The 22500-nt window shown below is 40.8% G+C and overlaps 1 protein-coding gene and 1 long non-coding RNA gene across 2 annotated transcripts in view; one reads left to right on the top strand and one right to left on the bottom strand.

Moving 5' to 3' along the window:
- Window positions 1-16044, top strand: part of LOC138972652 (uncharacterized) — a 22544-nt gene extending 6500 nt beyond the window's left edge. Inside the window, exons 2-6 of the mRNA XM_070345309.1 lie at window positions 767-989; window positions 1777-1980; window positions 2361-2423; window positions 8853-8952; window positions 13521-16044. Coding sequence (XP_070201410.1) covers window positions 785-989; window positions 1777-1980; window positions 2361-2423; window positions 8853-8952; window positions 13521-13908 — 960 coding nt within the window. The 5' untranslated portion in view covers window positions 767-784 and the 3' untranslated portion in view covers window positions 13909-16044. The remainder of the gene's footprint in view (window positions 1-766; window positions 990-1776; window positions 1981-2360; window positions 2424-8852; window positions 8953-13520) is intronic.
- Window positions 16045-17950: 1906 nt separating this feature from the next.
- LOC138972637 (uncharacterized) overlaps window positions 17951-22500 on the bottom strand; it is a 4800-nt gene continuing 250 nt past the window's right edge. Inside the window, exons 1-3 of the long non-coding RNA XR_011457693.1 lie at window positions 21931-22500; window positions 20853-21017; window positions 17951-19537 (exon numbers count right to left, since the gene is read on the bottom strand). The exon at window positions 21931-22500 is cut by the window's right edge and continues 250 nt beyond it. This is a non-coding gene — a long non-coding RNA (uncharacterized lncRNA). The remainder of the gene's footprint in view (window positions 19538-20852; window positions 21018-21930) is intronic.

Raw genomic sequence — 22500 nt, 5'->3', positions numbered from 1 at the left:
CGGCACGGTTGGCCTAGTGGTAAGGCGTCCGCCCCGTGATCGGGAGGTCGTGGGTTCGAACCCCGGCCGGGTCATACCTAAGACTTTAAAATTGGCAATCTAGTGGCTGCTCCGCCTGGCGTCTGGCATTATGGGGTTAGTGCTAGGACTGGTTGGCCCGGTGTCAGAATAATGTGACTGGGTGAGACATGAAGCCTGTGCTGCGACTTCTGTCTTGTGTGTGGCGCACGTTATATGTCAAAGCAGCACCGCCCTGATATGGCCCTTCGTGGTCGGCTGGGCGTTAAGCAAACAAACAAACAAACAAACCCTACCAGATCTCCAAACAAGAGAAGAAACTGTGTTTGTGCTGACGTTAGTCCGAGAATGAGAAGAATCAAGGTCACTTGTGGGTTTTTTTTTCTAGCACAGATTTATTTGTGTAAACAAACGGTGTGTTTAATTTCCATTAAAATTGCATAAATCACATGGTTGTACCACTTTATTTCTCTCGTGAAAATGTGATGACACGTTATCTTGCAAAGGGGTGGATACTTAGCAAATGCCCACCCCCTACTTTTACCCGAAATCTGTGCGGAGGGGGGGGGTGGGCGTTTGCTAGGGATTTTACGGTACTTTAAGAAATAATAAACTCTTTGAGCGATTTATCGAACAATAGGCACTCTGATTCATTGAACTGACGATAATGTCTTTGACTTGAAGTTGGGAGGATGTGATCCGTCTCTCAGAATAAAAAAAAAGTTCGTATGTCGATGTTTCTTTGCAGAATCATATTGTACCAAGTATGGGCAGCTTCGCTGGCCTCCTGACGTTGCTCTTCGCAATGTTCACATGTGGGAGATCCAAGGAACCCATCACATGCGATGCTGGGCAGTTCACAGCCGGTCAAACCGCTACTGTAACCTGCAACTTTCATCATTACATAAACCACACCAGACACCGTATTTTCGTTCTGCACTATCCCTTCTCCGCACCCGATCATTTTTCGGGTAAGTTGGCAGCCTTTTTTTTTCATTTCTCCACGAATTGTCTTTCCTGTCCCCGCATCACTCAAGGTGTAGTTAGTCTATTAAAAGAAAGCTGTTGCGGAGCTATCATTCTGTATACTTGTGATTTCCTTAGTATCTACTTTCTTTCTTTCTTTCTTTGGTGTTTTCAACCACGAAGGTTATATCGCGACGGGGAAAGGGGGGAGAGGGGATAGAGCCACTTGTCAATTGTTTCTTGTTCACAAAAGCACTAATCAAAAATTTGCTCCAGGGGCTTGCAACGTAGTACAATATATTACCTTGCTGGGAGAATGCAAGTTTCCAGTACAAAGGACTTAACATTTCTTACATACTGCTTGACTAAAATCTTTACAAAAATTGACTATATTCTATACAAGAAACACTTAACAAGGGTAAAAGGAGAAACAGAATCCGTTAGTCGCCTCTTACGACATGCTGGGGAGCATCGGGTAAATTCTTCCCCCTAACCCGCGGGGGGACTTAGTATCTACGGCGTGTAGGGTACCGGTATACCCTCAACTCGACACCAGCAAGCCAGCAAACAAGGTAATTACATATTGACGTGCATGTATAATGATAAACACTGACATTAAAACTGACAGGACACAAGTCCACTTCGCGGACGTTTTAATTTGTTTTCATTGCTGTTGGTCTAGGATTAATTACTGTATTTCTAGTTTTAATTATATTGGTATTCATTTACTTATTTATTTGTTTATTTATTTGTTCATTTGTTTGTGTATTTATAACTATTTACTTTCAACAGGAGAGACCGTGTTAAAGTGCAGACACCTCCACCGTCAAAAGCCGCATTGCATGATGGCAGAAGGATATCAGTTCAATAACATCATAACGAATCATATGACATTGAGGATACCTGAAGTCAAAAAAGCGTTTGCCGGACGTTACGTGTGTCAGATTGTTCCACACGACGGCGGCCCTATAAAAACGTGCAACCTGACTGTTGATGGTAATTTTATATTGGTTACATTCTGCGTGTGTGTGTGTGTGTGTGTGTGTGTGTGTGTGTGTGTGTGTGTGTGTGTGTGTGTGTGCGTGTGTGTGTGTATGTGCGTGCGTGTGTGTGTATGTATGTGTCAGTGTGTGTGTGTGTGTGTGTGTATGTGCGTGCGTGTGTGTGTGTATGTATGTGTCAGTGTGTGTGATGTGTGTGTGTGTGTCTGTGTGTGTGTGTGTGTGTGTGTGTAGACATCCTCGGCCATAAGTGTTAATGCAAAAATTATCATTAATGTCAGCTTATGTGTAACGTACGGGTTTAGAATCTCAACCGTCAGGTATTGATCCCGTCCATTTACTTTGTGACAAGTTTAAGTTACATTGATTTTGCAGGGACAATCTTTACCAGGACCACAGCAGATACCACACAACCAGACACCGATTCAAAAACTTTGAGTGAGTAGCCAAATTTCACTGAGTTGTGTCTTTTTGTGTGTGGGAACCGTAATATTATCTGTTGGCCAGGTCAGATGGCAGTATTCTACAGTTTTATTGTCGCTTTTTCGTGGTGGTTACATGTAAATGCTGTTAGCGCTGAAAAGCGAAAGATGGGAAAGGTTGTGAGGTAGTAAAAAGTCAACTTTTTGCCTGTGAAGAATAAAGAGCAGGACGAAGACCGTGGACAGAGTAGCTGCTTGACTAATTTTACTAGGAGTTATTTTGAATATGCTGACAGTAAGCAAGTGATAACAGACATGTCCAGAAAATAGGATATCAGCATGAGTCGTTCAGGCGAATGTTGATATTACTTTCGAGACATGTCTGTTATCATTTGCTAACAGTCAACATATTAGAAATAACGGTTTTATTACCTGCTCATTTTTACCAAATAATTATCGAACAGCGAAATGCAGACACCATTGAACAGAGGCCTACCGTGATCCCAGTCACGTGGTTTCATATAGTCAATTACTCACCTGACCTCATGAATATGAACAAGTGAACAGTTTCCACTCTCAATCCTGTTGAACATGCTTTTCGGTATTTCCATTGCTTCGATTTTTCTTGTGCAAGAGAAAGGTACATACTCAGAAGCAAAATCAGACAGTAAGGAAATGGTGTAAAACTGCATTTGACGTATACTGAGTAAGCAATTGTATGTGATTCTTGTGAGCTTTGACAATGCAATTTTCAAGTGAGCTGAGTGTCACGTTTCACAGATCACAAAAGGTGATTATGAACGGTTAGTTACTGCTAACTAAATAACCACACCACGATCCACTCTCGCAGTCATACAAAAAGATAGAATCAACAAAAGTATAAGTTTCAGACGCCTGTTTATATACTAACACGCCACCTCCCTCGAGACTTCACTCCAAAAGATGTTTTACGTTCAAAATGTAAAAAATAGGTCACTGACAAAAATGCCAGTTAAGTTTAGAAAATGATAATAACACGCTGATCCCGTGTATAGATAGGAAAGATAGCCGGTTATGCAAAAGCGCTGGTTAAATGCAGGTGTCACACACCCCACGTTGTCACTACTCAAATATAATCACAAATATAAAAGATGACTCGGTGGTAAGAAGGGCGCAATGACATGGCACACTTAGCTTTTTGCCACTGAGTGGGCGACCCGTGAATAGTCTATCTCCACAACTGCTCCGTTGAATGAAGTGCCGGCTGGCGTGGAAACGAAGCAGGGATTAGTGGAGATATCAGGCGCCTCACTCAGTCGCTGAAGGTCCTCCCCGTAGTCTACCAGAAATAGTAGAAAATGTAGCTGGTGGGACGACGACAGCGACAGCAAACCGCCAGAACACCAGGTTACAGCAACAACGATGATCCGGATACAGCATACCCGCAAAGACCCGTAGTCGGCAGATAAGTAGATAGGTAGGAAGGCTGCAACAAAAAGCATCGGTGCACTAAACATGCCACGCAACCCTTCACCCTCCACCTTCAAACATGTCACCTTTACATATTTCATCGAGCACGTGGCCTGCACAAACGAACTTTTAAAACAACAAATCAGCTATTTTCCTTCCTTCTCTCCATATCTGCAAAAACCATATACAGATTATTATTTTAGCGTCACAAAGAGCAAATTATGCGCTAACCTGGAAAAAACAACAGAGAGTATTTCATTCCACAAACACAGACTCGTCAACGGCGTTAGATAACGATTTATTACCTCAACAGCCTAATGTAAGTAGCTATCCTTTAAGCGAATCCGCTTCCTCTGTATGGTTATCGTCCGTCGACGACTTTCCTGCCACACCCCTCTTGCGCTGAATTCCTTTATGCGTTGGAAAATTCCCCCGCTCAGCCAAGAGTCACACCTGACGACCTTGTCGTCAAAATAACATGTAGACGGCGAAAAGTGGTCCCTTCTTGTCGTTCCCAGAAGCCCTTCCTGTACTTGCAGAACGGCACGTTGTCATGAAATGGTCTATCACCAACGTGTTGTAAACCAACAAACTTCTGGGAACAAGAAACCTGTCCTTCTCTCTGGCCGCCAAATGTTGAAGTGCCCAGTTTCATGTCCCCACAAAACAACCTTGAAAATATCACGTGACTCCGCGTGTCACATATTCAGTTCAGTCACAGCCGAATTTACCCAGACAGCAAAATCACCCACGTGTAACCCCAGCAAAACGAAATCCCCGTGCTCAGCTATGCTCTGCCAGCGGTTTCATACCGTCACCCCGACTCAAGCACAGGCGCTTTCCATCACAATTGGAGATAGGCACCCAACAGAGTGTTCCTTTCTTCGTCCATGTCACTAAATCGTGACACTGAGCACAGCTTAGTATTCTGAGAAGGTTGGCGGTGCCTTGCCATACTGTATCCCGCACCCCCACCAACAAAATTGGTTTTTCGGTATTTTAACATGGTAAGGTGTATTATTTGTGGGAAGGTCGGGTGGAAGGAAAAGGATATATAGCACAGGCAGAGGAGCATACAATTAAGACACCGAAGACAGAGGTTACTTTAACTTATCTTTTATTAAAGCAAAATGTAACTAAGAATAACCACTCAGGTAGCTTATCTAAATCAGAAATGTTTCAAAACAGTTTAGCAAAATCTGGTAGCAACCAGAGACAATGCTAGAAGTTATAAATTAGAAACAATGAACAGAACTCTAATACAAGAAATAGCAATGCTTACATATAACCAGAAATAGCAATTCTGAATTCTGATATCTACCAGTACCAGAACCAGAACCAATATGTGTATATAACTGACCCAGAGATAGCAATTATCAATTCTTTTATCTACCAGAAACAATATATATAATGTAAGACCAGAATTTCTGGTGTAAACCAGAAATAGAAACTATGAATTCTGGTAGCAACCAGAAAGCAGTGAAAAAAAGGTTATTATTCTGGTAGCAACCAGAAAGCAGTGTAAAGAAGGCACTAAAAAGAAAAGAAAATACAATTATAAACAACATGCCTTCTAAGTCACACATGACATAATACAAAGCATAAACCAATGAATGTATCATTTGTCAAAATAATCATGACAAATATAGACAAGTAACAATACAGCCAAAATCCTACAGACACAGCATTCTCTGAAAGAGAATCCACAGTGAGTTAAACAACTCCACAACAGCTAATGTCAAGGGAAGTAACCAACATCTTCCCCTAGGCCTAGGAAAATGCTTTACATAAATTAACCAACTGCATGAACCGCACCTGCAAAATAATTGTTATTATTAAGCATGTTCATCGCCATGAAGACACATCTTCATCGAGTTGAATAATAACGACAAGAATAAGAAAGATAACTCAGGCATGGGGTAAGCGCGCGCTCCCATGCGTCAAAATGAAGCGTTAGACAACAGTCTATTACTTTACAGGGAAGCGTGATAACGCTTTAGATTAAAAGTCTGTTTTAATGTTCAGTTTTATCAGTCGCAAAGTTCTTCTGCAGGCAACCGCCTTTAAAGTGCAACATGGGAATTAATAGTTAGCAAGAGGCGAAGCCATCAAGGCTCACGTAAGAAATCGACAAACAGTAACACAAACTCAATCACTCCGTCACACACACACACACACACACACACACACACACACACACACACACACACACACACACACACACAGAAAGAGCATAGGTGAAACTGTGCAAGAAAGCGAGACACTAGATCTAGATCTGTCTGTCTGCATGTAGCCTACTTACAGGGACACGACTGCCAACAGAGTCTCGGCCCGCTCAAAATAATAATGACCGAGACTTTCAGTACTTCCTTCGCGTGACGTCTAACCCTCTTACGTCATTATGTGACGTCAATGTAATGTGACGTCTTCAAATGTTAGAGTTTCTACCACAGACATACACACGCACAAACAAACACACACACGCACACACACACGCACGCACAGACAGACAAAGTTACGATCGCATAGGCTACACTTACGTGAGCCAAAAATGTGCATCAGCCTGCAGACAGTATCTTCCGTTTGTTTGAGGTCTTACGATCACTATCATTCTCGTGCCTGAATCAGTAAAAAGGAATGACAATCAAAGTTCACAAGACTATGTACAGGTAAAAAGGTAATACAAATGAAGACTAGCAAAATATCAATGTATGAAAATGCATGTGAGTGACACAGGAAAGAATACATAACATGACAGTGGCTGACACAAAGCCTGACAAAGGACAGGGAGAGAGAGTGAGAATCAGACTAACACATCTAGTCTGAATACCAACCAACACACAGGTTGCTTAAGGTCTGAACAAGTGGTAGCCTAAACTAGCCTCAGATGTTATCCGGCAATGGCTGTTGATTGAATAAATTCTTAACTGGGAAAATGAGCAGGGAAGGTAAGCCGTGTGCATGTGTACAAGTTATGCTTAGGTGTTTTCCCCAAACTGAAATGGCGGGAAAAAGGGACATACCTGAACAGAGGAAGAGGGGAAGGGGGGCGCTCTGACATTACACGGGGGACGCCTGTCAAAAATGGCGGGCACTACAATCTTACATCAGCCAATCAACCGTCAACGACATACGGCTTGAAATGCAGCAACATGATCGAACACATGAAAAGTAATGCATCACAAAACTTCATAAAGCATGTCATGTTGTTGTACACTTCGCCTTTACAAAGTTACGGTTACAGTGCTGGAAACAAAGAACGATCATCAGCGAAGCGAAAACTGAGAACCTCTTTGTTCCTCAACAAAACTGGCTACGAAGCGGAATTCCGTCCAGCAAAGTATTCAAATCCCTTCTCATCGAAAACCGAAATCTGAGAAAGGTTCGACTTACCTTACCGGACTTCATCGTTATTAAACTGTCCTTGTAAAAGGAGATCTAACATAGGTATACTCGACATAAAATATTGTCAGACAGGCTTTTCTCAGCGAAAACGAAGCGTATGAGAACGAGTCTGCCTTACTTGATTCTCTTACGAGTCTTTAATTCACAAGACTCTGAAACAACTTTAGAACAACTGGTCATCAAATATTAAAAGTTATTAACGCTCAATTTCAGCGCCAAATCATGAAAGTAATTAGAAACTGATCTAGAAAACACATCTCTCCGATAGATCAAAATGGCGTCATCAACTCTGACCCGAGACCGGTCGGACATCGCCGGGGACCAAATCAGCGGCAAAATGTACATATGCAAACATCATAGCATCAAATGAAACATAAGAATAAAGCATAAGGAATGAATAAAGCATTTAGTTACTTACAGATTCTCCTCAGTGAGCACACTTGAAACGTAACCACACAATCTGCTGCTGACGCTGAAATCGTGAAACACAAAGAGCACAGGTCTCGGAATTAAAACCACAAGTCGACCGCTTACAAAATTCGCGCCAAACTACACAGCTAGACCGGTTCACGACAAATTTGAGCAGAGCTTCGACACGTTCACGGCAACAACACAAAAGGAGCACCACACAGCTCGCTCAGTGTCACTAATCGCTCACCCTTTTAAAGACAGTGGTCACTCCGACTCCCTGTGGCGATAAGCCAATAGGGAGGCTACCCGGTCTAAGCCAACGGGGGGTGTTGTACTTAAAATTCCTGCCCAATGATAGGGATCGTTAAAGATGCAGAAAGCCCTGTCTGTGTTACACACAGAATAAGGCTTATTACAAGCAGTTAAAAAGCTGATACAAAATACTCAAATACAAGCTAAACGGGGAAAGTTATGGGATCCTACCACCTAAATCTGGGATAAGATAGATTAGAAATGAATCCGGTTAAGAGTCTACTCTACAATAGTAAACACACTTCTTCGACCGGTTTACAACAATAAAGTACAGTGCACAACGACAACCAGGTATTATTTAGTCTCTCATTAGGCACTGATGGTTAGAGGTTACTCTGCTGCTTCTCACCATTTTAAGTTAGGGATTTCCGAGCACAAAGGGCAATATTTAAAGGTAAACCCAATGTAACTAGCACACACACACACAGAGGGAATAGCGATAGACAGGGGAGGCAACTGGGTCGGGCAGGAGATTACACACACAAAGAGACGGGGTACGCCACTTGGCTACATCTATTAAAAATCAAAGTGTCATTCCTTAAAATAAGTCAACCTGATATTCTTGATTCACAATTTTTGTTTGTCTTTGTTATTTTTATCTTGATAAACAAAAAGAGACCCTGTCTGACCGTTATAACATTTAGCAGGTCACCTAGGATCAGTCTTGATTGATAAAAATAGCCATATGGGGCACTGAAATGGTAATAATTGTAAATAACAACTGGTTTTGTTGTGCTATGCTAAAAAAAAAAAAACATTTTTGAAACTGAGAGCATGCCCTGTGTGTGTAAGTGTGTATGTTCGCGAGCAAGGCCACAAAAAGGTAGTTTAAAATCACTGTATGTCCATCCTCTTCTTGTTTTTACAGACATGCCGGCGCTTGGCTTATACGTGAGCATGGCTGTTGTTATAGTGACCCTTCCATGCAGCATTGCCTACCTCGCCATCAGGATGCAGAAATTGGAAAGGTAAAGTTGACAAGTGGTTTGACTCACAAACATTCACCAATCCCCAATCCCCAATCCCTTCCACACACACACACACACACACACACACACGCACACATACACACATACACACACACGCGCACGTACGCAAGCACGCACACACGCACGCACGCACGTACACACATATACACAGAAGACGCACCTTCCATCCACACAATCAAAGTTATATCTTCCGCTTTCTGTAGAAAAATAGATACATTTTCTTCGAGGTATATATAGGTTACACACTCCGAGTTCTGATTATCTTGCATATTTTCCCGAGGGTCGATTTTCATGTATTACCGAGCCTTTGGCGAGGTAATACATGAACATCGACCCGAGGGAAAATATGCAAGATATTTAGGACAAGGTGTGTAAGCTATTTATCCCATTACTCTGCCCGTGCCTGTTTTCAGCTTGCCAAAAGCCTCCGCAGTCGAAATTCATGTCAATGAATTCATGCGCAAAGCTAGTTCCCATTTGTCAGCATAATGGACGGCGTTATTCGACTTGTATGTGGACATTCAGTCATTCATATTGCTTATAAAAAGGTCTGCTATCTGCTTTTACATTTTGAAAATCATTTTAAAATATCCCTGTGTATATTTGACATCGGCTTTCGTTATACTCAATTCGGCATACCGGGTTTATACTTTTACCAGAATTGCGCACGATAATGGCAGCGCAACAAATTCAGTTCGGGCCGTGCTGGTTTGATCGTTGACCCAAGTCAGTTCGCATACAGTGTTACTGTTTATCAGTCGGGGATAAAAATGTTGGCTGTCATCGCGCTGTTCTGTTTTGGTTTTCACACGTGGATCACTTACATATTCAGTCGTCGGGTTTAGGTGAGCCAAAGCTTCAATACTTCGCCTGTTGTAGACGTTAAGCAATAAAGCTTGGAAGTTGTATGTCGGCACTGAGAGTCGGTCGCGGTACATCGCTTTCTACTTTGTCCCGGTCTTGAGTTTGAACACCTAAGGTTGGATACATCTAACACCTCACATCCTCTTCTCTTCCCCATATTTCTTAACTGTATCTCCAACTTCTTTTCGTCTTCTTCTTTTCATGTTGGTGCCACTCCCTCATTTGTCGCTGAACCCCGCAGTTGACTCGACTCGGATTCACACAAGCCCGTCTAGCAGACGACAGTTCGAACAGTCTTGAACAGCACGGTTGCAAGCAGATTCAGCTATCAATCGAAGCAATACACTTAAAGCCAAAGCAAATAACCAAATGAGAAAACATAACGTTTGATTTGACTTCATGGTGAGTCTTCTGATAATTTTTTTGGCGTTGGAATGGATCTCAACGGGTTCCCAGCTACGACAACTTTTCCAGAGTTATGCACCGCAGGCAGGCCTTCGACAATCGATGTCAGTTTCAGATTGAGTTTTCGAACTACCAGGTGACTGGGGTAGAGGGCAAATGGGCCCAAACGGAGCGCTCATTTAAAGAGGGCGAAATAAGTGAGGGCGCCTAAAATGAGCGCTCAAGTTAAGGATTGATTGGCTGGTAAAAATAGTTAGCCAATCAAATCACATTTCTTAAGATTCGCGCTCCAAAAAGGAGGGCGCAGTTTATTTGGCGAGCAATAGATTCGCGCTCCAAAAAGGAGGGCATTTTACTCGCGCGTTGTCCAAAAACTTGGAATGGAAAAATTGTCGGAACGAAACCAGTCATTGCTTTCCAAAATGGCGTCGCGCGAAGAAGTTGCGTTCTTGCGTGAATTCAAAGCAAAGATAACTCACCGAACATATATATTGCATATTTGGGCCACATAAACATTTCTGTCTTCCGCCGAATAAACAGTGCCGCTTACTGCCGAAAATGTACATTGCAACATGTGGGCGAACATGTCCTTTGCATCAATCATGGGAGTCGGCTCTATATTCCCGCGTGTCTATGTTTAGTAGATTCGGCTGAAAGCTGCATTTGATGATGTGAGAAATTTGTAATTTATAAATAGCATGTTGTTTGCTTGGATTGAAAGTACATTGGCTCGTGTTCTGAATCATCTACAATCGGGGTGCAACTAGCTCCAGCTTATTAAAGAAAAAAAAGGAATCCCGAATGGCCCTTTGATCTCTACACACACATACACACATAAACACACCAACACACACACACCAACAAACACCAACACACACAAACACACACACATTATTGTACTTTGTTCTTTAAACAACTAATGACATTTACAATCGAAATGTAGGGGAAGGGCTCCTAATATGGACCACCTCCTGTTCTGACAAACTAACGGCGCAAGAGCGCTCAAAACAATTTCATTGGCTGTATTCACCCTCTCTGGATAACTTGCACATGTCAAAACAGTTGCAGAATCATAAACCTCAAAACCGTTAGGCTTTTTTCTTTTTTTTACTGTTGGCAGGGTTCACTCTAAATTTGCCGCCTAAAACGGACTTGTTTCTGTCCACAGCCAACGATTTTATCACACAAAAATTACTACATATGACAGCAACGACCGTATTTGTAAAAATGTTAGTAGTGTTGACACCGAGTTTCTACTGCAAACAGAAAATAATTGCAAAATATCAAAGTATGTGTGAGTCTCCTAATATATTGGACCACCTTCAACAAATCGAAGAAAATAAAAGCTAAAGGCTATTTTCATTAATTCATTAAGAAGCTTGCTGGAAATAACCTATAACTAGCCCTCGAGATTTAAAAAAACCAAAACAAATAGTCTTCTTTTCGTGGAAGTTGATAATTTCACTTATTTTCACTCTGTTTTTGATATGCTTCTTTAGTTTCCTGGTGTGCTTCAAATAATGCTCTCATCAACCTGAAACAGATAAATCTAAAGCATAAATCTAAAGCATAGTTTAATTAGTCTGACTTGCCCACCAAGTTGTATCATGTTATTTTGAAGTATAGGGGGCTGTTTACAGTGATTCGAAAAGGCCGCTTCACTGGTCCATATTAGGCGCCCAGGCTCCTAATATGGACCATTTGTATTTTTTTCTGTATTTAATTTTTGCTGAATATCGATCAAAGCTATTACACTGTAATTAGGCCTAACGGTTCACCTAAGAGAGAAGGACTACCAAACACAAAATGAAACTTCTCTGCAAGAAAACAGCCTAGTTATCAGCATGAAACAAAAACTGGTCCATATTAGGAGCCCTTCCCCTAATAGAATGAACATGTTTCTTTACATGTTTCTAACGAAATAAAATATACACGCGCACCCCCCCCCCCTCAACCCTCCTCCCCCCAACACAAACACATACTGATTGACTCCCAAGAACACAGACACACACATATATATATATATATTTATCGCGCTTTGTTATCAGTAACTCAAAGAAGGCAGATTCTTTTATTGTCAGTATTTTCCCAAACACACACATACACACACACACACACACACACACACACACACACACACACACACACACACACACACATCGACCTCTCACTGATACACATACCCACATATCCTACCTAAACCCCTCACTGATGTATATATTCATAAGCGCACATACACACATACACACGCACACACACATACAAACACAATTTTCGAACCACGGCCATGAATAAGGCGCACTACACTGACAGTAAATAGATCAATGATTATCAACACAAACGATCCCGACTTCTTGGTCTTCTGGTGGAATTTTTTAATTTGTTTACAAACACTTTGAGATCACCGTTACATCTAGCCGGGGTGTCTTTAAAACTGTGTTCTCGTGAAGCCATGGTGGCAAGCAATGACTATGGTCTCCGTTCCGACAATGTTTCCATTGCAAGTTTTTTACCGACTCGCGATCCAAACATGCGGGCGCAATAAATGCGCGTGCATCTACAGAAATTGATAACTATTTTTACCAGCCAATCAATCCTTAACTTGAGCGCTCATTTTAGGCGCCCTCACTTATTTCGCCCTCCTTAAATGAGCGCTCCGTTTGGGCCCATTTGCCCTCTCATACTGGGTTGTGTTTTGATTGCTCTCTCTCTCTCTCTCTCTCTCTCTCTCTCTCTCTCTCTCTCTCTCTCTCTCTCTCTCTCTCTCTCTCTCTCACGGTTCTGTGTAGATGGCTGTCTGTGTAAAAATTAGGGAGTATCGTCCCTTGATCCCACTCGCGATACTCGTTGAACATGCCTTTGACCATGCAGTCGCTTCAGCCAGCGAAATATCTCGACTCCGCTCTTTAAATCCATGCAGAATGTGCGTATCGTATGAAGTATTCTTTATTTTCTCAATATTGACACATGTAGGCCTGTACCTATACGTGATATTGACTTTGACACCACAAAATATTTCAGTCGTATGTTGAAAAAAGTAGTCCATCTGTAAACTCTGAATATGCAGATGACCTCTATAAATTATTCAATTGTACTCTGAAATCAAAGACAATGACCAATGACAGTAGAGGTCGAAACTCGGTTGTGATGGGATATCCATATGGTTGTGATGGAATATGCAGAATAATCACCTCCTCGGCTAACAGAGACAAAGAGGCAGGTCATGGGATAAGTATGCATACATGTAATATTTTGAATGTTTTTTTAATCTTTTACAGAAGACCGACCGTCACCGGCTCAGCGAGCCGCGTCAGTGGCCACAAGAGGGGAGACCCTGCCTGCCAGGCCGTCGCCATGGAGTCAGAATGGGACCGTCCTCCCGGACTAGGAGCGGTCGACCACCCTCTTGTTGTGGGGGGCCACGCTCCACTGGCTGACGACGACCACGATGACGACAACGACGACGACGAGCGTGGCAGCGACGCCGAAAGCGAGAAGTTTGAGCACTCTGTCCTCATCCTCCCTCCCCCCATCGCTTCCTCGACTCCAGCCCTTCTCCTTTCGACACCCCTTCCCGCAGCTTCATCGAACGCCAAAAAGAACGGTAGAGGTAAAGGCAACAAAGACAAAGACAGACAAGCGAGAGACGCGGCAAGCCACTATTGACTTTCAACCGAGACAGCGATCGGCCACTCCCAAGCGGTCACGTGAGGGCGGGGATTCCCCGCTGTCCAGTGACACAGCTGGAAAGCAGGGCATGTATGACAACAAATAATCGCACATACCCCACGTGCCACACGGATAACGACCCCGTTATTGCCCACGGACTTTCCTTATGGCCGCGTCTTCATTGAACGTTTTCTCTCTAAATGTTAGAGGGATCAGATCAAAGATGAAAAGAAAATCGGTGTTTACTTCTCTTAAACAAAAGAAATACGATGCAATATGTTTACAGGAGACTTACATAACGGGGAGTGTGTCTGACGAGTGGATGAAAGAATGGAAGAATGGTTTCGTGTTCCATGAAGGGACATCGCACAGCGCCGGTCAAATGATTTTGTTTGGAAAGAATGTTAGTGAAGATGTCTCTGTATTGTTCTCGTCAAAGAGAATCTTAGCGACATGTATTAGAATACAAAATAAATCAGTTGCAATTGTAAATGTGTATGCACCTAACGAAACAAAAGAAAAAGTTAATTTTTTTTGATGAGTTGACGAAAAAAATTAAAAGTTTTGAATGCGATGAGATCATAGTATGTGGTGATTTTAACTGCGTGTTGAATAATGAAATGGATGTAAAACTGGCGAGAATCATTCGGGGGATAACGTTGCCAAATTTAATGATGTGGTTAACACATGTGATTTGTATGATGTCTGGAGGTTTTTCAACCCGGATACAAAGGAATTTACCTGGTCAAGAAAGACTCCGTTTATTGCCAGACGACTTGATTACATTTGGGTTAGCTCCGGTATTTTTGATTTGAACTTTGATTGTGGCATGGTCAGTGTTCCTTTTTCAGACCATAGAGGGTGCCTGGTTCGATTGAAAGTAAGTGAGATTGTAAGAGGCAAAGGTTATTGGAAGTTTAATAATTTGATGTTGGAAGATATTGATTATATGTTATGAAATGAATATTTTTATTGAAGGATTTTGTAGCGAAGACTTGGATTGTCAACTGGATTGGGAAATGTTAAAAGTTAAAATAAGAGAATGTTACGGTGGAAAATATTGCACACTATTTATCCCACAAATATTTTGTTGTATAAAATAGGTATTTCCTCGAGTAATTGTTGTACTTATTGTCAGAACAAAATTGATTATATTGAACGTTTTTTTAATTTTTTGCCAGAAAATTAGGTCCATTTGGAAATGCGTTGAGGATAAAGTGAATTGTAAATACAATATGACTATTAAAATTACTGTAAAGGAAGGTGTTTTTTTGTCGTGTTGGAAAATTTACAAAGTTCCAAGGCAATGATAAGTTATCTGAATTATTTGATTGTGATAGCCAAAATGTGTGTTGGTATTTATAGATATAATATGGATCCCCTCTGGATAAGGTATGCATTTTTTTTTTAGAGGGAATTGTTATATAGGAAAGTTGTTTAAAATATATTTAGAAATAGTATTGTTAATGACATAGTTATATATAAAGAAAACAAAAGAAGAAAAACAAATCAATAAAGAAGGATATGCTCCCCGCCAAAAAAAAAAAAAAAAAAAAGGGTTGAAGCAGCCTGCATGCAACTGAGATCAAATCAAAACTTGACTAAATGTAAAAAAAAAAGAAGAAGAAAAAAGAAAGAAAAAACCCCATTTCATTGACAATATGCACATTGAGTAAAAATCATTTATTGATTCTCAAAATCACGTGATGCTTGAATAAATGATTTGGATTATTATGATTTCAAGGTAGTCTTGGAGAATACAAGTGTGAACGCGAGAGAGAGTTGAGGACGTTTACTAATTTGGTTCATTTGTTCATTATTGTGTATACAATTTGTATTTAGTGTGTCCTGAGAGGTAAAATGAGAATGAGATTTAAAATTTCATATTAATGTTATTCATTAAATTTTTGATGTTTTTATATTTATGTATGTGCTTATTAAAAGTTGATTGTAATCAAGTCTGATGTCATGTCTCAAAGTGAAATGTGTCGGTTATGGTTGAAGGGAAGTAATTCATCATTGCAAGTACTTGCTAAGATTGTTTCAGGGGAAGTAACTAATTAGGATATGGTATTTATGCAGGGACTCCAATCAAAAGCATTCATTTGTTGTGATAAAACAACTTGAGTTAAGGCTAAGCGTCTTTATTTGACGCCAACACGTACTAAAACAATCACATTCAAACACACACCCCCCACACACACACCCACACACACACACACGCACGCACGCACACACATACACACAAACACACACACACACACATGCAAGCACGCACACACACACACACACTCACAAACACACACTCACACACACACACACACACACACACACACACACACACCCACACACACACATAGAACGACACAGTCACAGCCATTGGGCCTTTCAGTCGCGACAGCGTGTTTTGCATCTCACAAAATAGACATTACTAGTTGTTCCTTATTTGTCAAATATCCGCTTAGCTCAGTGGTCGATCAAAATTTTCTGTAAAATCACTCACTGAAACAGACGCAGCACGCCCGCGTGCTTAAACACACACACACACTCACACACACACACACACACACACACACACACGTACCCAGCCAGCAAAATTTTGCGCAGCGAATGCGTGTCGCAGTCGCCAAACTCTGCGTAACAACTGCACTGGACGCATGCGTAACGCGCGCGATTTTGCAAAGCGAAATACATGCGTGACACACTCGTTTTCCCTCAGATTACGCAGACCATACGCACCTCCAGCGCACGCTTATTTGACACCAAGACAAATTCGCACTCTCCACGCAGACGTCACGATTGCTTTACGCATTCTCACGCTATTAACGCGCTCTCCACGCAGACGACACGATTGCTTTACGCATTTAACGCGCTCTTGACGCAGATGTCCTGATCATCTTACGCACTCTCCACGCAGATGTCACGAATTATTGACGCATTCTCAGGCATTACGCGCTTTTTACGCTCTCTTCACGCAGATGTCACAATTGCTGTACGCATTCTCACGCATTTGACGCACTCTCCACGCAGATGTCACAATTGCTTTACGCATTCTCACGCATTTGACGCACTCTCCACGCAGATGTCACGATTGACCTACACAATTTTACGCAGACCACACAACCGCTTTACGCACTCACAAACAAATAATGGGCAGTGCACAACATTGTATTGATCCAGAAAGACAAAGGTCAAGCGTGCAGGTTCGATAACAGAGATGATCATAATTATGTACAAGTTCTAAAACAAAAATGCAGTCAAATAAATTGATTAAAACAAAGGAGAGATTTGAATCTCGCTTATTGCCATTGTGACTTCCAGGTTTTAATTTCACTGCATTTTGACATACCAGCAGCACGGAAACAAAAATGATCAAAATACTATTCAAAGCAGAATTCAAATTGGCAGAACAAAGAATAAATAGAACAAAACCCTGATAGTCATCATCGATACGCCGTAGTACATGCAGTGAAGAATCCAGTATAACTTATAAGAGAGAATTTTGATGTACACTCGTCACTATATCACATTGATGTAAACAAATAAATAAATAATTGGCACAGCCTAGGCATAGGCAGCAGTGAGTTGTATCAACATGTTTGAATACAGAACAGCAACAAAAAGAGAAAAAAAGTTCTACAAGCCAGCTAATAGTTGAACTTCAGATTACTAATGATATCACAAACAAACACTTAGTTAATGCCCATTCTCCAGGGATCGAAATCCAGTCAATGTACACCAAACTAGGATAACACATACATTTAGAATCTATCACGACTGCATAAAACATTGGTATGCAATTCACAAAGCAAGGAACTTGAAACATGAACATTGACATTAAACATACATATGTGCCCCACACACATTTCGGACAAGGCAGCTGAACGAAATTCAGATGTGGATGGAGCACAAAATAATTACATGGGGCGGCATGAAAGCATACTGGGACAAGGAACAAGCAAGAGAAAGAGGATAAGAAGATAAAAGGAAGAACAATCCGAAGAATAAGAAAGAAAAAAACAAAATAAGAGAAGGAGAGAGAAAAAAAAAAGGAAAAAGGAAAAAAAAGGGAGACAATCATATGAATGTGTACCATTTAAATAAAAGAAATTAAAAAAATTACTTTTAAAAAGGAGACATTTCAGGTTTTGATTTGAAGTGTGTTAACATATTCACATATACCAGTAACTTTGCATGGAAAAAAAAAGTTCACAATGATTTGAAGCAAATTCAAATGCCAGAGAAAAAACAGAACAAAACCCTGATGTCATTGATAATCAGTGGTACGTTCAGTGAAGAAAAAACAATTGACACAACCTAGACATGGGCAGCAGTGAGTTATCAAGTTTCACTACACAAAAGTAACAACTACAATAATGAAACAAAAGGTAAAATGCCAGCTAATAGTCAAAATTCAGAACAATGATATCAAAAAGAAACACTTATTCAATGCCCCTTCTCCACTGATATGTATAAGCACACCAACATGACATAAACTCATAAATTTAAAAAAAAACATGACATAAAACTCATAAATTAAAAAAAACTTATCAGACTGCGTAAAACATAGGTTTGCCATCTCAAAATGGATGTAAAACACGCAGCTTACTCACAAAATGATAGACAAGTCTCCAGCGGCCAGCTGCTTAGCAAACAAAATAAGGTGGCGAGGATCAATATAATTGAAATGCATTTTTTTTGCTTTTTCGGAGAGAACTTTGCTTCATTTACCTTACACTGCCTGCATTCAAGGGCTAAATTTTTATCAGGTGCACCAAGACTTACATCTATAGAAATCCAATCATAACGGTTTTAACAGCAAAAAAAAAAAAAGTATATTTCTAGTCTCGCTTCTAAATTCTCAACTCAACTCCAAAAAATAATAAAGAACAACAAAAACCCGCATCATGCATTGTCTCCTTCAAGCTGCCTAGGTTGTTTGCGTTCGACTCCCATAAATGACAAGGAATTGTTAAAACCTTTTCTTTCTATTTGTTCACTTTTTGTTTTCTTCTTTTCTGAACTCTTTATACTTGTATTTTATTCATTTTAATTTAGCCTGAAGGTTTGAGTCGTGTATTAAAAATCGAATATAGTGTGTAAGTGCCCTTGAACAGCTTTTCCAGAATCATGTATTCTATATTTTTAGTATGGGATACCCACAAGAAAAGTTCAAATGCATCCATGCGTCTCCACTGATAGTAATGGTAGTTGAGCACTTCCAGTTTAGTCTTCTGTCGTTCTGACACAACCTAAAAGGGTACATCATGTCTGAACATCATCTGTAGAAGAGTGTGAAGTTTAAAGCTTAGCTTAAATAATGTCCAACAAAACCCCAGACTCTTCTGTACATTACCCATCAGCCACACAGACCTGAACTGTGAAATACAATTACTCACTAGCAATTTCTCAGGCGAGTCAAATCTTACATTCATCAAATTTTTGCAACTAGCATTGTAAATAAGCCTACAGAGATTACAAAGTTCAATTACTGCAAACCAAATCATGAAGGCTCTTCCATGGCCTGTTGTCTCTTTCTTTTATCACAGGCTTCCAAAAACCAGTCTTGAACGGCCGTCTTCAAGGTCTTGACCTGTGGCACCCGTACAGCTTCACGGAACAGCCTCTGCATGACAAAACAAAAAATAACATGAACTTAGATCATCAAACAACTATCACTGATTTGAGAAAAGTCTCAAGTTTATTTCCTGACGCCTGTAAACTTGCTAAAAATCATACAGACACACAAACTTGCATACACACCATACGCTTTTACAACACACCAACTATACTTGAGTTAGGAAATTACAACACATTGTAATCCTTGTAGAAGAGAAGTAAAAAAAAAAATACCTACCCTAATATTTGTTTTAACCCTTTCGCTGCCAATCAAAACTTGGGTATGTGCATTCCTGACTGCCAGGGAATATTGGAGTTTGGGGTGTAATAATTCACAAAAAAATCTAGCTTCAAACTGGCAGTAGGTAGGTAAGTAAAACCTATGTTGTTTTTAAAGGAAATTGAACCAAGAATCTGTTTTTAGTGTCTAATCATGGAAATGATAATTAGTTTGGCTTATAATGATGTTTAAATATGAACTTTTGAAAAATCAGCCCGGCGCATCTTCCGGTGCCTGTGGATCAAACACAGGTGGCTGTTTTGCTCGCTCCAAGAAAGGATTATAATCACTGTCATCTACCTGTTTCCAACGAATTGTCCGAAAGAAGATCTTCCCCTGTCAGTATCCATAATCATTTGCACCGCCTGTAGCGTCAGTCCGGCTTTGTTTTTCCCTACTAGGGCCCGGTCGACAGTCACCGTTAACCATTTTGACGAGTCGAGATTTCTCTCCCATACCCTGTCGACAAGGCCGAAAATAGCCTTCAAACGCAAAACCGCGTCACCATTTATGTTTATTCATGAGAATGAGGTATCCTACCAAGCCATTGGCTGCTATTTGTGTGTCAGCAGTGACGTAGCATTTCTGGAAAATCCCGGAACGGAGAAGACGGGTTTACCCGTCCTAAGGCGCTGCGGCTGCACAAGCGCATGACTGGTATACCCGTCATAAGGCAGTCAAGTGGTTAAAGTTACCTTTACTATGACTTTTTCTTTGGGGGCCTTCGGAAATTCATAATACATGTACTGTGACGTGCAGACGCATATGTGACGACATCATACCGTTTGCTAACATCCTTATTTCGTATGTAGTCGAAAATCCATGACACTGACAAATGAGCTCAGGAACTTGGCTTCTAGCAATTTAATGTTAAGCGTAAAAGCTTTGACAACTATCATTCACATGTGAAACATGGCAAATTTAAAATTGATTCCAAAGAACAAAATTTGAGACAGAAATAACTTGTTGTTTTGTAGACATGGATTTTATCTTCTTCCTAAAAGGACCAGGATGATTTTACAAATTATGAAAAACAACTCACTGTCGATGGCTTTTAGTCGCAGCGTACACCATGGTCTCTTTCCCTGCCCTCCCCCAGAGCCCCCTGTCAGCAACCGTGTAGCCTATGGAACACCTTCGTCATCACAGCATCAGTAGTCGTCTTTAGTTCATGTCCACCAACCACACCGAGCTCATGGTCATGGATCTGAAACAAACAAAACAAGCCAACTGAATTCCAAAAATCAAATATTCAGACAGCTCTTCTTCACATACAAACAATTCAATCTGGAAGCATCATACTGTCACCTGGAACAAAAAATCAATAATCGCACTTGCTTTAAAAAAAAAGTTTTCAGAAGAGCAAATGGTGATTGAGTGTAGCATTGTCATAAAATGTAATCACACACCTCAGGTGACCTGCATCAATCATTCAATACTATCTCACAAATCTTCATTTGGAAAGCACAAACATAGTTAGAAGAGAGCGTCAACCGTGATACTATTCAGTGTGGACAATTTTTTTCTGACCCATAATCCGATGCCTACACAAAGTGAGAATCAGAACTCACAAGAAGGCACTGTTGCATGTTTGTGATTATTTGCTTGAGTGTAGCACTTGCAATTTTGAACTTGAGGAAACAGCGTAGCAATTTCTGTTACATCCCTGAAAACCTAGCAGATGGCAGCTCTGGCCACAGAGCAATATTTGCATTATTTCTCACAGATGCAATGATCACAGAAAACAAAGTGGTGCATGCATTTTCCGCACCCCACATGAGAAAAAGAGGCCCATCATTGTGCGTACCCATAAGCATAGTTTTATCATCAAAATGTGTTGGTTAAATTCACAAATGTGACCAATACGCATAAACCTTGCATGAATTCCCAGGATAATGGGAAACTGGTCATGACTGAGAACTGATGAACAGTTAAGATACACCCGTGAACCGTGATGACATCTGGCATCCTCCAAAAAGCACACACTCAAGGTAACATTTAAAGCCTAAAGAGCGTCTAACAATAACATGTCACTCTCACAAGATCTTGCTACAGTTATCTGGGGAAAATAGCACAGGCATGACTGGTCTGCTTCAACAATAACATTCAAAGCCACCTACCAGTGATCACTCCTTCGACAGATCCATCATGTGCCTTCAACATCTTCCACACTCAACAGTAAAAAGATGACTCCATCGAACAGTAGCACAGGCTCTGGCTCCACCATGATTCTTTGGCGACCAATTACTAAATTAGTCGCATCAGGTCCATCTGCTCCTGTAGAACCTTCTCCAGCAGCAAGAACTGATGTTTATCTTGCCGCTCTGCTCTGCTCGTAGTCTTGTGTCCGCTGAATGGAAGAAAAGAAGAACAAAAAGTCATTTACATGAAGCAATACATATTTTAGACAATCTGTCGGCCTGAAAAGAAACCATCAGCACTAAAAAACAATCTGAGCAAATGTTCAAAGTAAACGTGACATCTCTATATTTTTGAATTCAGGAGAAGATGAGGAATATATATATTGCAATCAATTTTTAAAGGGGCATACAGAGTGGCATTTGATGGGGTAAAAAGATGTAGGGACTCAGCAGTTGGAGATGAAAATTTTTGTGTGTATTTACTTCAAGCAGATTTTTTTTTTCTTTTTTTTTAGACAGAAGAACAAACACACACTAAAAATCCTTGTT

This window comes from Littorina saxatilis, linkage group LG8 (assembly GCF_037325665.1).
Source record: "Littorina saxatilis isolate snail1 linkage group LG8, US_GU_Lsax_2.0, whole genome shotgun sequence".
Taxonomy (NCBI): Eukaryota; Metazoa; Mollusca; class Gastropoda; order Littorinimorpha; family Littorinidae; genus Littorina; species Littorina saxatilis.
The sequence above is the reverse complement of the archived record's forward strand: the minus strand, read 5'-3'. Positions and strand labels throughout refer to the sequence as shown.